The 17,181-nt window shown below is 41.4% G+C and overlaps 1 protein-coding gene across 2 annotated transcripts in view; it reads right to left on the bottom strand.

Moving 5' to 3' along the window:
• The window catches only part of LOC138580432 (bactericidal permeability-increasing protein-like), a 279,140-nt gene that overhangs the window by 47,309 nt on the left and 214,650 nt on the right, over nt 1–17,181 (bottom strand). For both annotated transcript variants that reach the window (XM_069650973.1, XM_069650972.1), the window contains exon 12: nt 14,508–14,575. In XM_069650973.1, the coding sequence (XP_069507074.1) occupies nt 14,508–14,575 (68 nt within the window). The remainder of the gene's footprint in view (nt 1–14,507; nt 14,576–17,181) is intronic.

Below are 17,181 nucleotides of genomic sequence, written 5' to 3'. Positions count from 1 at the left end.
AAGCAAGCATAGTAAATAAGAATTCTAACTAGGATATCCCAGAAACAACGTTTTAAACCCTCAAAGAGACCTTCAGTGCCCCAGGAAAACTTTGCTAAGCATAAGTGATGAAAGGTAATCTTAATCAGGCCTTAGATATTCAACAGCAAAATTTAGAGTATACTGTTGCTTTCTAGAGACTCATAATGACTGTGTGATATTGGTTTAAAAGAGCAATATTTTTAATACGACGTGCTTTTAAAGTACCACCTAATTATGAGTCAGGATCACCTGGGATATGTATCCATGCAGTACTTTGATTGTACACAATGCTGTAAATAACACATGCAATCCCAACTCCTAACAATGTGATAGTTTAGAAAAAGGAGGTATTTAATATACCACAGGTTTCTACCATTAGCAGCATACTCATAACGAGGCCTTAGTCTCTGAATGGAAAATGTCACCTGCTTTAGTCGGAAGACATTGGGGGTCATTGCAGGTTTGGTGGTATCCCAACAGTAATTACGGTGGGATACCAGCAAACGGTATTACCGTTTCCGCCACCCGATATCCCGGCATTGCTGGGATATAACAAGCAGCGAAAATACCGGTAATTCCCCTTTCCATGGAGTACCATGGGACTCCATGGGGCGGATTGCCGGTATTTCAGGCACTGGTAATACCGGTGCCGGAAATACCAGCTGTTTAATGCCATTGTGGATCTGAGCAACCTCCAGCTCTTATCTGAAGGAAAGTCGTGTTACCCCCACCAGCAAACGTGTAGTTTGTCGATCCAGAAATGTCACTACCAGCACCTTTTTTCCAGACCGGCAAACTTATAATGCGGCCCAATATTGTGCAGACTTTCACAGTTATGGACTTGAGAATTCGTAATTTTGGGTTGCAATGGAGTGACCTTTACTTCATTTTAATCTTTTTAGCTTGGTCTTATCAAGGAACATCTCTGGGGAGAGCAGGCTTTTCATTTCGGTTCTCCACTTAGCGCCAAGCAGCTGCAGCATTGGGGCTACACTTGGTGATCCCGAAATATCCCTGGACACAGAAGTAATAACTTCTGTTGCACTGACCTAGATTCCAAGCCTGTGGGAACTCTTGCCAGCAGGCACACAGTTCACCTCTATTGAGAAGTGGCACAGGCACAATGTCTGTAAAAGGGATTTTCCCTTGGCCCTGCAGGTAATATGGAAGCCCCTCCAAGAGCATCTGTAATCCCCCAGCTGGGAGGATACGCGGGCGGATGCAGAAACAAATGCATCAAGGAAAACAACCAGCCTTGACATGGACACCTTTTCATTAACTACAATGCTATCAAAAAGCCCACTGCCAGATATGGGTCTTATCAGTAGGCATCCATTGTTTAAAGGCACCGAAGGCGGAGAGGCGAGAAAGGCGGAGAGGCGAAGAGAGACAGTCAAAGAGAGACCCTCTAATTTTGCTGCAGACTGTTTTTACTTTCTTTCTGTGGAGGCGGCGTTGACATAAGAAATACCTTGCCTGCCGCGCAGCAGCGCAGAGAGGCGAAGAGAGGCAGTCAGAGCGAGACCCTCCCATTTTGCTGCAGTCTGTTTTTACTTTCTATCTGTGGAGGCGGCATTGACATACAAAATCCATGGCCTGCCACAGAGTGGCGAAGAGAGGCAGTCAGAGCAAGACCCTCTAATTTTGCTGCAGTCTGTTTTTACTTTCTTTCTGTTTAGGTGGCGTTGACATAAGAAATACCTTGCCTGCCACGCAGTAGTGCAGAGAGGCGAAGAGAGGCAGTCAGAGCGAGACCCTCTCATTTTGCTGCAGTCTGTTTTTTTATTTCTATCTGTCGAGGTGGCATTGATATACAAAATCCATTTGCCTGCCACGTAGCGGTGCAGAGAGGCAAAGAGAGGCAGTCAGAGCGTTCCAAGTCAGTTGAGTGCTCGATGCTCTGTGCGATTAGTCTGCCCCTCATAGAGAAACTCTGTGGAACTCTAAAGGTGTGAAACGGATTACTCCATGACTAGGATTAATTTTGTGCGGCTGGGGTTCTTATTGTATTCGACCTCCTATTTTTAAAATAAATTTCAAATTTTGTAATAATATTAGTCAGCCATTATGGAGCAACTCCATACATCGAATAAATTTGGCCTTGACGGGAAACTACTTTTTTACCTGTGAAATCTTTGGGAACTGTGCCTTCCTTTTTCCTTCCTATTTATGGTGTGCTACTATAGATGGAAGTTAATCCCTAAAGTCAGTGGGAAATAAAACGCCCACTACTTCAAGGCATCACCTTTTGGAATTGATGATACCTGGAGTCAGAGGAGTAAGATTTTCTTTTCTCCACCATCTCGCGGAACGGAAAATAGTCTCTCTATATATGGTTTGACTTTAAGGGCGCTTATTCCCTTTGATTTCAGGATGGATAGTCCTGTTATTTGCTACATTTTGTCTGGTGACTGTGGGCTTCGAGGCCTTTCAACTGGTTATAGCGGTATAGTGTTTTGGTCGGTGACTGCAGGCCCTGGAGCCTTGGAACCGATTGTAGGTTGTCTGGATGGTGACTGCGGGCTCTGGAGTCTTTGAGCCAACAGTAGGGTGTTTGGTCGGTGACTGTGGGCTATTGAGCCTTTGAGCCAACTGTGCATAAGATACGATCTCTTTGTTAAGGGAGGTTCTCGTATGTCGTACGCATATACACTGCAAAACATTGATGCCACGGAAAAAAAAACAAGGGGCAAACCAAAGTTGAGCAGGACCCTCTTGCATGCCGAAATCCAAAGAAAGAAACTTTGGAATTGGGCAGCAAAGGGGTAGTAACTGACATCAGATCTATTGGGGAAATAAAGATGGTCAAAATAATCTGTCTGTGCCCCATAATGCGATGGAGTTGGCTCTTGTCCACCCGCAGGAACAGTAGAGAAACAACAAAAGAGATCAGGAGATACTCCCAGTAAATTTCAATGAACTCCCGTATTCAGCCATGGAGGAGGAACCCTTGCAAATGGAGGAAAAGGGCAATGCTACTACACTTACCGATTCAATTCACCTGATGGGTCAGAATATAGAATTGGATAAGGATATTCAAACTGGGCCTCTCTCTACAACAGAGGCCCAAGTTCATTTTGACCAATCTGCAGAGAGAACCTACTCAGCCCACACAAATTCCAGACACACCATTAAAGAAAGATCAAGAATCAATAATCATGCAGGACCAGAATATGCCCCTAAGGAATAAGGGAATTATGATAGACATTTTGAAACAAAGTGAAGTAATATTGGTTCAAGAAACGCAAATACGAGAACCAGTTATGGCTATCCCACTAAATCTATCAGGTTGCCCTATTATGTATCCCGAGTCGCTAAATTCCACAATTAACTCCTCATCGCCCTCTGTAGTTTCCTTTGTAAATCCTACCACAAGAATGTCATTTGGTTTGAATCCCCATGGGTCTCTCTTGCTTGAAATCACTTAGTCCTAACACAAATATTTGAAGCAACAGTGAAAAAACTGAAAAACAAGCATTGTTATTAAAAGCATTAATAGAGGACATAGAAGAAATAGAAGAAAAGAAATCATGCAGATGACTCCTGCCCAAACCTTGGAACAAAATGGTCATCGAGATAATAGGAAAATTGATAAATGTACATTGGTTTTATCGCCACACATCACAACATCTGAGGTGATCCAAATGGAAGTGATCTCTAATGATGGAGAAAAGAGAATAGATTATCCATTGAACTCAAGGACTTTGGATATGGTTATGTGACCTCATACTTCAGATACTCATAATACGATTGAAACAATAGATCAGCAGAATTTGGACGTTGAGGAGCCCCCTTTTCAAATATTTACAAATAAAAAAACAAAGGCAGATCAGAATGTGAAGAAGCCTAAAAACCAGCCCTCGTTGACAGAATCAACACATAATGGTTCAAGGAAGTTCTTAGGCGCGCTGGCTTTCCCTGCTCAAAATCAGGGTCTCATGAAACTAGACAAAAGTAAAAATAAAACAAAAAATAAGAATCCAATCTCTGCCTCAGAACAGCGATTAACAACAGGGAAAGCATAAGCAATACATAACTGATCAATTGATGAGGATTTGTGTAATCTCTCTGCTTACTCAATATCAACTCATTCATTGCACCTTTACAAGGCCAGGAGAAGCCGATAGAACATTTAGATTGCACCACTAAAAAAGGGAGTCAGACTCAAAGGAAGGGGAATATGAGAAGAACTAGGAGCTCCGAGCTCCAAAAAGAAATCTATTTTAAAACCCCCATAATTAAAAAAAATAGGGAACCTGTGGCCAAAGGAAGGAACCAACAAAGGGATGATTACTTTTCTCTATACTTCTATATGAAAGACAGACAAAGACATGATCCATATCCCAACAAAATTAATTCCCTAACACTTATGGGAACAATAACGGGATTAGAATCAATTTGACCTAGACACAGCCCAGGTACGCTTTCTTGATCATAATACTCTGGACAAAGTAAAACTAGTGGTTCCTTCTAAACTGGTTAGAGAAGCTTTATGGGTGGCAAAGCACCATTTCATAGAGAGGGGATCTAGGTTAGAGAAGGAAATATTGGAACACAAATTAGCGTATGTAAACCCACAGATTGGGACTCCTCGATTCAAGAACACTCACCCAGAATATTTACCTTTGTGTATCTCCTGTCAAGGATAGCAGGTAAATTTAGTAAGGGAAGTGGCTATTATACATCCCTCAACTACTAGTGCTCATACTGATTGGTCATGGCTACAAGGTGCTTTAGGGAAACAAAGAGACTTCTCACGGAAATCATGGCAAGACTCTCCAACAAAAAAGATGCTCCGATCAGCCTCATGGAACACCAGAGTCTTCAAGCACCTGTTGACACAAAGGAATAACAACTTGGCTGAGGCAGAAATCATTTTATTTCAGGAAACATGGCTTTGGGAGTCTCCAGTTTGGTTAAAATAATGCAGTTTGCTGGGTTCCGGCTATCAAAGGTCAAAAAGGGAGGCCTTTAGCTGGTTTACTAACGGCTTGTAAATTGGACTCAGGACTAACCCTGGAATCTTGGGCAGTCCCACGTCCTTTTATCCAGCTCACGAGACTCCAAGTCCCTGAAACTAAGGATTATCCAAGAAAGCAGTATCTTTATTAAATCTATATTGGAATACGCAAGTGATTGCAGATAACCATTTCATAAGAAGACTATGTTGGATATTTTCCAAGTGGATGATAGTGTAGGTACGGTCCTCTTAGTGAGTGATTTGAATATTAATTGCATTAATGTAGGAAATAATATGAAGACTTCTAGAGCGCGGCGATGGTTGCAGATAATGTCTAGTAGGATCTTTATAATGTTAAATGGAGCCTTCAAAGGGGATATTCCCCCGCAACCAACATGGAGACGCTCCTCTCATTAAACCATAATTGACTACAGATTCATCTCTATATAAACGTTTAATGAAATAACTGATTTTCGAGGATCTTTCCAGCATTCAAGTGATCATGCAATTTTAACAATAAATTGGCACCAATTCATTTCTCTCCCTACGAGAACCACTTATAAATCATAAAGTGGAGATTGAATTGGGGAGAAATAGATTAAAACATACGGAATTCAAACTGGAAAAATTAAAGGGGTATTTAATGAACAAAAAACAATACCTAATAAATAATGGTGGCCAAAAAGATGATTATGTAAGGGTTCTAAATTTGTTTACACAAAACAACTTGCTTGTTCATCAAACTATTTTCAAGCATAGACATGTATTTGACCCGGAAGCAAAACATACTAAGCTAAATCTAAAATCTAAATGGCTCTTCATAAAAAAGGAAAACAAAAATTTAGAAATTTGGCAAAAATGCATAAGCAAACGATGCTCCAACAAGATGGAGAAGCTATGCTGTTCCTCATAAATGCCAAAACAAGTACACTAACATGGTCACTCTTGAAGCTGGCCTCAAACGACCTACCCTTTCCGTTAATGATAAACTCAATTCAGGAAGAAGAGTGGAAAGTTTATTTTTGTAAACTCTCTGAGAGAGTACAGAGCCAACCTCAGAGGAAATATAAATCACGAGATGATCCACAAAAGTTAGTGATCGAGGAGGAAGATATTTTATAAGAAATTAAAAGACTAAGGGGGTCATTACGACCTTGGAGGGAACCATGCCGCAATTTGCGCCATGGTTACCCCCTTACCGGGTACCGGGTCTGGGTTCCTTGAATGAGGAATTACCGGGCCATTCCAACCTTGGAAGACCCGGTAATTCCTCATTCAAGGAACCCGGACTCGGTACATCCCCATTCCAATTCGAGCCCCCATAGGGCTCAATGGGAATGGGGAGGGAGCTAACAACGGACCTGTTAATAACGGGACGTTGTTAGCTCCCTGTTCTGCTAGCGGGACTTCTATATACCAGGCACCCTTTGCGGGTCCCGCGAGCAGACTCATAATGGGGCGGTAAGGGGTTGACGGCTCCGGCACCATTACCGGCGCCATTGACCCCTTACCGCCGAGGTCATAATGACTCCCTAAGTGCTTACCGGGCCCTAGGTACAAATGGGCTAACTAATCTAATGTTCAAAGCTCACCCAGAACTATGGGCATCCATTGTAGATTTAATACTTATTCAGGTGCTACAGGAGAAAAGAATTCCCTTGACATCGAAGCATTCCGTTCCAATTCTGATCTTCAAAAAGGAGATAGAAATAACCCGCTAAACTACCATCCAATAGCCCTACTGGACGCACCAGGCAAGCTGTTTGCGCACCTGTTGTTAAAAAACGTAATGAAATGGATAGTTGAAAATTCCCATTTTGATTTTTGCCAATCAGGCTTTATAGCAGGGATTGGAAACACCCAAAATCTATTAATATTGTCATCTATAAAAAAGAAAGCAATCCAAACAACTCAACCAGTTTATGTAGCATTTATTGATTTTAAGAGGGCGTTTGATTCTATACCTAGAGAACTACTGTGGAACAAAATAAAGGAGGCAGGCTGTGCAGATTACATCTTGAATTCGATTATACAATTATACTCTGAGACACACATACAAGTCAAATTAAATATGGAAGGATTTAAGGGATCTAGGGAACTATTTCACCCAAATAAATTCCTTCCCACCTAAACTAGGGACAAAAATAATAATATCATGACTGATATATCTGGATGATTTGGTCCTGCTGGATAAAATTCCAACAGGGCTCCAAAGAAAGTTGCAGGGTCTAGAACAATACGCAGCGGAAAACTCTCTAAATATTAATGTAGAGAAATCTAAAATACTTGCACCAAATAAAATGTATTAACCTTTATTTCGCTGGCAAATATGTAATCAACCCCTGCAGATTTCAAGAATATACATACTTGGGGCTAAATATAAATATCAACCCTATTGAAAATCCCTACAAATTGGTGGTGAGGCAGAAGATGGAGACAATGGCGGCACAAACAACCATTCTCCATAAAAAATGTGGTGTGTTTTCAACTGTCTCAGTAATCACTTTTTATAAACAAAAGGTAGTGCATATAGTAATATAAGTGGCGGAGACAAAGCTGGTGGAGCATAGACCAAACTGGTAGAGATTAGAAAGCTTATATCGAAAGAGAATATTATTACTGCCTAAAAGTTGCCCTATCCAAATAATTCAATTTGAATTGGGCCTACCATCATTGAGAGGGATGGTGGAATAGCGTATGTTAGCATTATATAGGAAATGCTTTATAAATCATCTCTCCAATACCTCCTTGTTATCTGCAATAGTGCAAATATTAACAACACAGACAGATATCTCATTAAAGTCTTTGAAAAATGAATGAAAGGAGTTGATGGTAAGGGCAGATATTGACTTTGATCTCTTATTACAAGATCTGGATTAGGTGGAAAAAAAAGCTTTATAATGATTGGATAAAGACCTGGGAAGAATGCAATAAGTATAAAGTATTTAGAATAGGAATGGTTACTATAAAAGCTCTTAATCAAATGCCAATGTATTTACAACAATTCCCTAATTCTAGATGCAGGAACTTGTTTTTAAGACTACGTTTAAATCTATGGTTGACTAGAGAAGTATCAGGAATGTACTTGAAATGACCAGCTGAGAAGAGAACGTGTAGATTCTGCGAAGAACGGAAGAAAGTAGAGACTATAAAACATTTTAATCTGTCCTAATTTAATGATGCAAATGAGACCGTTTTTCCGCAGATACTTTATGGACTACACATTTTTGACTGCAGATAAAATGTGGGAAATGATTTTTAGTGGCCTCTCGGTCTCAAATTTATTGAATTGATTATATTCTATTGTATGTTTGATGGAATTAATATTGAAAGGCTGAACATTGACAACCAAAAAATAAAATAAATAAATAAAGGCACCAAAGGGGTCTATGGGATAAGCAGTGGGCAATGTACTAGTACAATCATCCTCTACCTCCCATTTTTAGTGACCCACACCTCATCCTACTCATTGGGGTTGAGGGGTATTTTCCCTCACTTACCTTTCCAGCGACTGCTTGGAAGACAAGGATATCTGCTGGGAATGAAGTTACCGCATAGGTGGAAACCTTAGTACCCCCTGCTGGTCAGATGTGGGTTGTCCTGAATACAGCGCATTCTGCAGCGGTTTGCAAACACTAACCAAGTTAGCCCCGAATGACAGAATTGCCATTGTTTAGGATCTTCTGCTAACCTCTGAAGATCAGGAAAATAGAACCAAGCACTTACACATTTTAATGAGCCTTGACTCCTTGCAGCCATGCACAGGTGCTGTCACAACATCAAAACAAATAGAAATTGTGGTGTAAAGATGGAGACTCCACATCTAATAACACTCGCCGCATGCTTGTATTGACACACATAACAGTTTGATTCATTTCATTTGTGGCTGACAGCACTTTATGCGGCCATGGACAGTCACATTTCTCTTACCTAAACATCACACTGAATCATCACATGGCAGACCCAGCATGGTAGGGTGTAGACTCAGGGAAGTGAGAATAAATGGACTACTACAAAGATGGAGGTCCACTGCATCAAATAGTGCCAGTTGAGGAGCTTTCCATCTAAATCCAATATAGCATTGAGGATGGACGGAAACCCAACTCCACGGCATGTACTATGGAGATACGGAGGAAATGTCATGTGCAGAGATCCACTGGCAAAACAAATGTCTGCTAAAATTCCTCCTTCCGGACAACCGCTACTGATGAGAGACAGTCAGGTGTTTGCTAGGGCACAGCCCTGGCACTAATTGTCTCAGACACAGTTTGACTATAATGTGCTGTTTTGGCAACTTCATTATTTTCACTGTCAGTCACATAATAAACACCTGTAGAATTGGAGCAAAATATAAATGATGATTATGTTTAAAGACACACTTAAACATGTGTCTCATGTCATGACACGACAAGTACGTTATTTAATGTGCATGTTGATTGGTATTTGTAAATCACACATCTCCTGTAGTGAGTACATCCATCAACCACTCTAAGCAGGTGGGAGATGCTGCTTTAACCCCTTATATGTTGACAGCATGTGTAGCAGTCATGGGTGGTGGCAACAGTGGGTGTGTCATGGGCGTGTTAGAAAATATTTAAGCCCCGGCACTTATTTGATAACAAATTAAGCACCAGAGAAAGCTCCAGAACGCGTGTATGGTACGGCAATATGCATCTCCAAAAACCAAAAGATGAAAGGGTGCTCCATTGCTTTACCTAAAGAAGACACGTCAAACAATGTCTGAACAACATTCAACAGTGCTTTATCAGGGGATGAGTTCAGCAATCATGACAATGACTCTGGATAGGAGAAATGTCTCTGGCAATAAAAAGGAATGATAGCAAAATAGTGCCCCTCCCCCCCCTTTTTACAAAACATAACACTTGTAAGCAAACTACCAATAAATAAGAAGTCCTTGCAATGGTAAATCTAAATAAATGAAAAGTAAATACATTTGGAAACCAACGGATAATGATTAGGGTCAGCCCATGAATTATACCCAATACACTCCTGTTCTTAATGCTTTTAAAAAACAAGTATAAGGGAATGGGCTCCACCTCCAGAGCCAGTCTGAGACATGGCCTGTCAGCACCAGAAGCAGTGTTAAGGATCGACCTACACGTCTAGAATGTCAGGGCCTGACCCCACAGATTTGGATGGGTTCCCCAATGCCCCTGGTTGAAGAATCAATCCCACGAGATTTAAGTTGCTAGATGGGAGTGCCTTCTCAGCATGTGTTACGGCCCAGATACTCCGCAACGAAGTCCCCGAAGGATGGCAAAGCACAATGACTGCCACACTCTCTTGACTGCCACACAAGTTATATTAAATATTAATGGCGTTGTATTTAGGGATTGTATTGAGATTTTTTGCCATGCACATTTCCAATTTGTGAGTTTGACATAAAGCGTTCCACCATGCTCTGGTAGAGAGCGATCGAAAGTCTTTCCAGTTTGCAGTAATACATTTTAATGCTATGCATATGAGTAGGTCGTATAATCTAGCAGAGTCCGGTGGAATTTGCATTGTGATGGCTACGCTTCCTAAGAATATACTTAAAGGAGAAAATGGAACATATACAGAGAAGATGCGCTGAATACATTTCCAGATATCGTACCAGAATTTGACAATATATGAACATTCAAAGAACATATGCATATAAGTGGCAGGAGAAAGGCCACATGACCAACATTTAGCGTCGTGATTCGGGTTAGTCTTCGCTAATTTATCCGGAGTAATGAATGCTCTATGTATAAAGAAATAGTAGTGTTGTGTAATGTTAGCTGAGACTGATACTTGTTTGATTTTAGAAAACAGGCGGTGCCATATGTGGTCCTCAAACTTATATCCTAAGTCAAATTCCCATTTGAGACGAATAGGACAAATATTAAATGTTGAGGTTAGCATATTATATATTTTTGAGGCTCTGACCTCACCTGTCATGGTTAGCTGTAGTAGTCTAAGGGCGTCTGGGGAAAGAATCTCATAGGAGAAATGATTTAGTGCATCAAGGCAGGAGTTGATTAATTTATTGTAAAACTGAAAGTCAGTCTTGGGTATGTTGAATAAGGTAGAGAATTGTTGGAAGGAGAGAATAGAAGGACCATCTATAATGTGTTGGATGAATCTAATTCCCTTTCCAATCCATGCTTTACGATTGAGGATCTTTTTATTTATGACAATATTTTTATTATGCCATAGTAAAGGGGATAGATGTTTATTGGGATTTTTAGTATGGGGGAAGAGAAAGGATTGTAGCGCTGAAACGGATGCTTTAATAGGTTCTGAAATGTTCTTAGGAGAAATATTAAATATGTATATATGGTCAGTAATATCGTGTGGATGAACTATATGTTTCTCTATTGTACACCATATAGGGATATCTGCAGATTCAGGATCTGTGAACCATTGGCGAGATTGTTTTATGAGAAATGCAGAGTGGTATAGCTTAAAGTCAGGGAATTTAACACCACCCATTTCATAAGGTGCTTTGAGTTTAGTTAGCGCAATTCTTCTGCTTTTTCCTATTCCCCAAAGAAAATTTAGTAGTATGGAATATATAGATTTGAAAAAGGAAAGGGATAGTGGAACGGAAAGGAGCTGAAGATAGTATAGTACAATAGGGGATAGCATCATTTTGATAGTATCCAACCGCCCCCACCAGGAGAGGTAAAGAGGGGACCATTTGGATGTAAGGTCTTTCAGGGTGTCCAATAGTGTTTTAGTATTGAGTTTGATGGTTTCTTGAATTGTAGGGGCAAAACGAAGTCCTAAATATTTGATGGATCCACTACACCATTTGAGGCCAAAAGATTCAATGTCATGCTTGAGGCAATAGGGATTTAATGGCATAATTTCTGATTTTTGTCTGTTAAGTCTATATCCTGATACATGACCAAACTGAGATAGAGTTTCTAAGAGGTTAGGTATATGGAATTTAGGGTTTTTGATCAGGATAAGAATGTCGTCTGCATAAGCAGCAATTTTGGTTATTGAGGTGCCTACTTGAATCCCTGGGATATTTTTGTTTAATCTTATTGATTCCAGCAACGGTTCCAGTGAGAGAATATATAATAGCGGTGAGAAGGGGCAACCTTGCCGTGTGCCCCTGAGTAAGGTGAAGAATGAAGAGGTTTGTCCATTTAAATAAATAGCGGATTTGGGGGCTGAATATAGAAGTTTTACCAGTGAGATAAATTTCTCGCCAAATCCGTGCCAGCGTAAGGATTGGAACATGAAATTCCAGTCTACAGGGTCGAAAGCTTTTTCCGCGTCCAAAGCGATGGCAGCATATCCTTGTCTGTCTTTTTTGTTCTTAGCTACTAGACTAATGGCATTCAGTAGGAGTCTAGCATTTGTGGATATATTTCGTCCTTTTACATAACCTGTTTGATCTGCTTTAATCAAATTTGGGAGGGAAGATTCGATTCTATTAGCAAGTATTTTAGCGAAAATTTTGCTTTCTATGTTGATAAGAGAAATGGGTCGGTAGTTACTGGGGAGGGACGGGTCTTTGTCGGGTTTAGGGAAAATGATCAGTAGAGCTTCTGAAAATGATCCAGAGGTGGATTTTTGCGATATAAAGTATGAAAAAAGAGTTTTGAGTTTTGGTGTCAATATATGGGATAAATTGATGTAGAATTCAGTTGATAGTCCATCTGGACCGGGTGCCTTGCCCTTGCCCAGGCTGTGGATGGCTTTAGTGATCTCTGAGGAGGTAATGTCGCTCTCAAGGTGAGAAAGGTCTGATCTAGGGTATGAAGTACGACTGATGTTTTTAAAAAAGGAGTCAATTTCATCTTTTGGAATAGAACATTCTGGAGTGTATAAATCCGCATAAAATTTTCTGAAGCATTCTAGTATAGCGTTAGGACGGTGATGAGATATGCCTTGAGTGTCTTTGATATGTGATATTTGAACTCTTTCTTTTTTAGTTTTTAAATATGAAGCCAGCATTTTGCCCGCTTTGTTTGAAGTTTGGTATATCTTTGTTTTATATTTGAGTATGGTTCCTGCTGCAAGTTCTGTTATTTCTTTGTTAATTTCAAAACGTAATTTTATTACTTGTCGTAAGTTTGTTGAGTTAGTGTCTGCATAATAACTTTGTTCTGCAAGGGTGAGTTTCGAGTAAAGGTCATCTATATGTTTTTTCCTAAGTTTTTTGTTCCTACCGGAGAGGGCCATTATGTGACCTCTCAAGGCGGCTTTGAATGCATCCCAATTATTGACAACCGAGGTATCACCATCAAGATTGTTAGCAAAGTATTGTTGAATGAAGGCTTGAACTGATTGGTTAAACTGTGGGTCATTTAGAAGGAAGTCTTTAGCTCACTGTCCCTTTCACAGAGAAGAAATTTCCCTGCATATCAGCCTTTGTCCTGCCCAGGGGCAGCCCAGCGCCGAAATGCTAGGCAATTCTCCTCTGAACAAGAGATTCCCAGACCCCCCTTTGTTTTGAATAAATTAACTTTGGGTTTCACCCTAAGTTAACAGGGCGATCCAGACGTGGACCCCTTGCTCACTGTTCTTAGAGAGGCAACAGTTTCACCTCACTGATGATGCCCAACAAGGCTGAAACACGTGAATGGGCTTACTGATGGTACTCTTGTTCAGAGGAGAATTGCCTAGCATTTCGGCGCTGGACTGCCCCTGGGCAGGACAAAGGCTGATATGCAGGGAAATTTCTTCTCTGTGAAAGGGACAGTGAGCTAAAGACTTGGTAGAGTCTCTCCCAGGGGTTATTCACCCAAGAACAAGTCATTGGGCTGTGTTCGTGCTGGTAGAGAGATTCCCAGACCCCCCTTTGTTTTGAGTTTAAACACATTAGGTGGGAGGGGTTGGGCTATGTTGGCAGGTTTTCTTAATTTGTCGTATTTGTTATTCAAGAGGCTTGTTTAAACGAATTAAGCGAACACTCATTAAATGCTTTGCGATTCCTTGGGAGAATCTCTCCCATAGTGTTGTGTGCTTGTTTGTGAATAGGTATCATTATATTGTCTGCTGATGTATTTATGTTCTACCATTGTTTGTCAGAATCTTCACGCAAATAGAATGTGAACTTTTACAGTATAATTACAATATTCTCTTATAAAGGATGTGCACATACTTCTAGTTGGTATACCCCTAAAACTCTATAATAGGAGGCCATGGTTTCCTTCCCTGGCGGGAGTCTCGACTCTATGGCACTTGGCCATCTTAGCAACACTGATGATAGTGTGGACTCTCTGGCACAAGCCCATTTCTTTTCTAACTATAGGAGCTTACACGCATTGATGCTACGCCACCCTTTACTTCGCTGGCAGTCGGTTGGACTTTATGGTAATAAAAAGCCATCTTCCCTTTCACTAGCTGGAAGGTGGACTCTGTGTTGGTAGCAAAATTTCACTTTCATGCCATAAAGCTGGAATTGCGGTAGTAAAAGCATACTCCTTCACTAGCAGTAGCCTGCATGCCATTGTTTGTGTTCCCATCATTCCCTGCCACGCACTCTATGGTTAAAATCCAGTAACAATTTCACATTACTCACTTATTAAGCGCCAAGGAGCCGCTGATCTTCTGTTCAGAAATGAATACCTGCCCCTTCACAGTGGAGTCCTGCAAAGAGAGCAGACTTTGTGTTATCACACCCCAGTGCCTCAAATGCATAGAAATACAGTGTGAGGAACCTCACCTGTCCAAAGATGGCAGGGCTTTGGATGCACATAGGCGGCAGCACCTGGCATGCCCATTTCACAAAGCCAGAGGTGCCCCACGGAGAAGAGAGTACAGAACATTGCATTCATATAGAGTACAGAGCTCTGGGTGCCCGCACAGAGTACAGATACATGCCCATAAGGTACAGAGATACAGAATGCACCACCACACATGCACACAGATAGACTACAGAGCCATGAATGTCAACAGAGTACAGTGCCCTTAGAGTGCATATACCTACATGCCTATGGAATACACAGCCCATGTGCCCACAGTGTATGGATGATTGCATGCCCACGACATAGAGATTCAAGTGCACAGAGTATACAGATGCAGGTGCGCATGCACACTATGCACACAGGCACAGTGCTAAACCCAGCATGCCCACCAACAGGGCACAGAGCCTTGGGTGTCCACCCGCAGAGTACTGAGATCTAGAAGCCTATGGGGTACAGAGGCCCAGGTGCCCACACATTGCAGATACCTACAAGTCTATGGATGACACATCACATACATCTACATGCCTAGGAAATATAGAGCCTTAGGTACCCGCAGAGATATCTACATGACTAGAGGTACAGACCCTCAGATGGACACAAGAGTAGAGAAGCAGGTGCTCACATATAGAATGCAGAGCTACATGCCCACAGACAGAATGTAGAGTGGCAAAGCCCAAATTGTATGGCTATCTATGTGCCTATGGGGTGCAGAGCCACAGCTGCTCTGGGGCACGGGCTGATACATAAAGGTCATCAATGATAAAGCAGGCATTATATGTATTAGTGGCTAGACTGGCATTTTGGTACAAGCGGTCCAGTCATTTCTTACTGTGGCATGACATTTTTACAGGGCATCTATAATAGAGTAAGCATGACAAGTGTTATTACCTGTCTAGCCTGGCATTTGGGTGCAGCCAGTATAGCCCTTTCTTACTGTGTAATGGCATATTTTCTGGGCATATATACAGAAGTAAGCATCACAAGTGTTATCATGCAGCTAGACTATCATTTTGGTGCAGCTAGTCTAGCAATTGATTACTGTGGCTTGACATTTTGAACTGGGAATCGCTGATAAAGCAATCAGAAGTGTAATTAGCTGGCTAGACTGGCATTTGGGTGCGGCAATGCCAGCCTTTCCTTACTGTGGCATGGTATAATTTTCTGGGCCTCTACGATTAAAGTAAGCATGATAAGTGTTATTCGGTGATCAGATTGGCATTTTGGTGCAACCCATCTCGGTATGTCTTACTGTGGCATGGCATATTTTACTGTGCATCATCAAAGCTACAGCACACATAAGTGTTATTACATGTCTCGCCTATATTTTGCAGCCAGTTTTGACATGTTTTCTTATTGTGGCATTGCATTTTTGATAGCATAGAAGTAAAGTAGCTCAGCGGGTTGAGCACTTGATGCTGCAATCTATGTGTGATCTGCAGGTTTCAGGTTCGAATCCAAGCAAGGCCAACTCAGCCTTTCATTCTTCTGAGGTTGATAAATGAGTACCAACTTCGGATGGAATGATAATTGTATTAAAATATGTGCTATGTATAGTGCTTTGGTGAAAGCGCTATATAAATAACAAATCATTATCATGAATCAAAGCATTATTGCTCCTGTGCATTGTTGGTGACTTGCATCTATTGGATTTTTGAATACTGTAATATCGCAAACACTGGCAATGCGGGGGCTCTACTAATCGTATAATGACAATACCTGACATGCAGCTATTACTGGTATAATATGGAAATAATTGGCCATTCAATGCTGAAGTGGCATTTCCACTACCCAAGGCATTTTGGTGAATCGACAACCCAGCACCCCTGGACTATTAGGACATTGAGTATGGCAGCATGGCTTGTGCCCTCACTTCATAAACTCTGTTCCATACAATAACTGGTCATTTGACATCACGGATGCTCAGAGCCTACATGGGCTAGTGCTTGGAGCATTCCTGTTCTCTTCACACAGCAAGCGTGGAACAGCGGTTGAGGCCATGTATATGTGGGATGTATAAAGGACGAACCTATGAAACCTAGGAAGCAAGTGAACGCTGTATCTAGAGGATGCACCCAAGAGGGTTACAAGTAAGTGTCCAGGAGTAGCATATGGCCTGGAATGGATAGGAGAAGCCTGGCTGTGGGGGTCTCAAGAGGAGGTAAATTAGTGTTGAGTGGAGCGATTGGAAAAAGGTTCTTTTTTGACGAACAGGGCCTTCATCTCCATCCTGAAGTGTAGTACATAGTGTTATCTGAATTTGCAATGCGTTCAAGAGACAGGCTGTGGGAAGGAAATGCACATTTCCTGTTTTTACCCTTGCATGTTTCCTGTTTTCGCCCTCTTGCAGTTCTGTGTTTCTAGTCTGGCACTGACATGGGTTCTAGTGTTGTGCTGGTCTCCCGAGATGATGTGTTTCTCCGCCAGCTAGAGTGATGCTTTGGTTGTGACTGGTGTGCAGGTGATGCATGCCGTCTTGAACATAATGCATGCTTGTAGGTGTAGACAGTG

Source organism: Ambystoma mexicanum, chromosome 3p (assembly GCF_040938575.1).
Source record: "Ambystoma mexicanum isolate Mex_15411 chromosome 3p, UKY_AmexF1_1, whole genome shotgun sequence".
Lineage (NCBI taxonomy): Eukaryota > Metazoa > Chordata > Amphibia > Caudata > Ambystomatidae > Ambystoma > Ambystoma mexicanum.
Note: the sequence above shows the minus strand (reverse complement) of the source record. Positions and strands in the feature narration are given on the sequence as shown.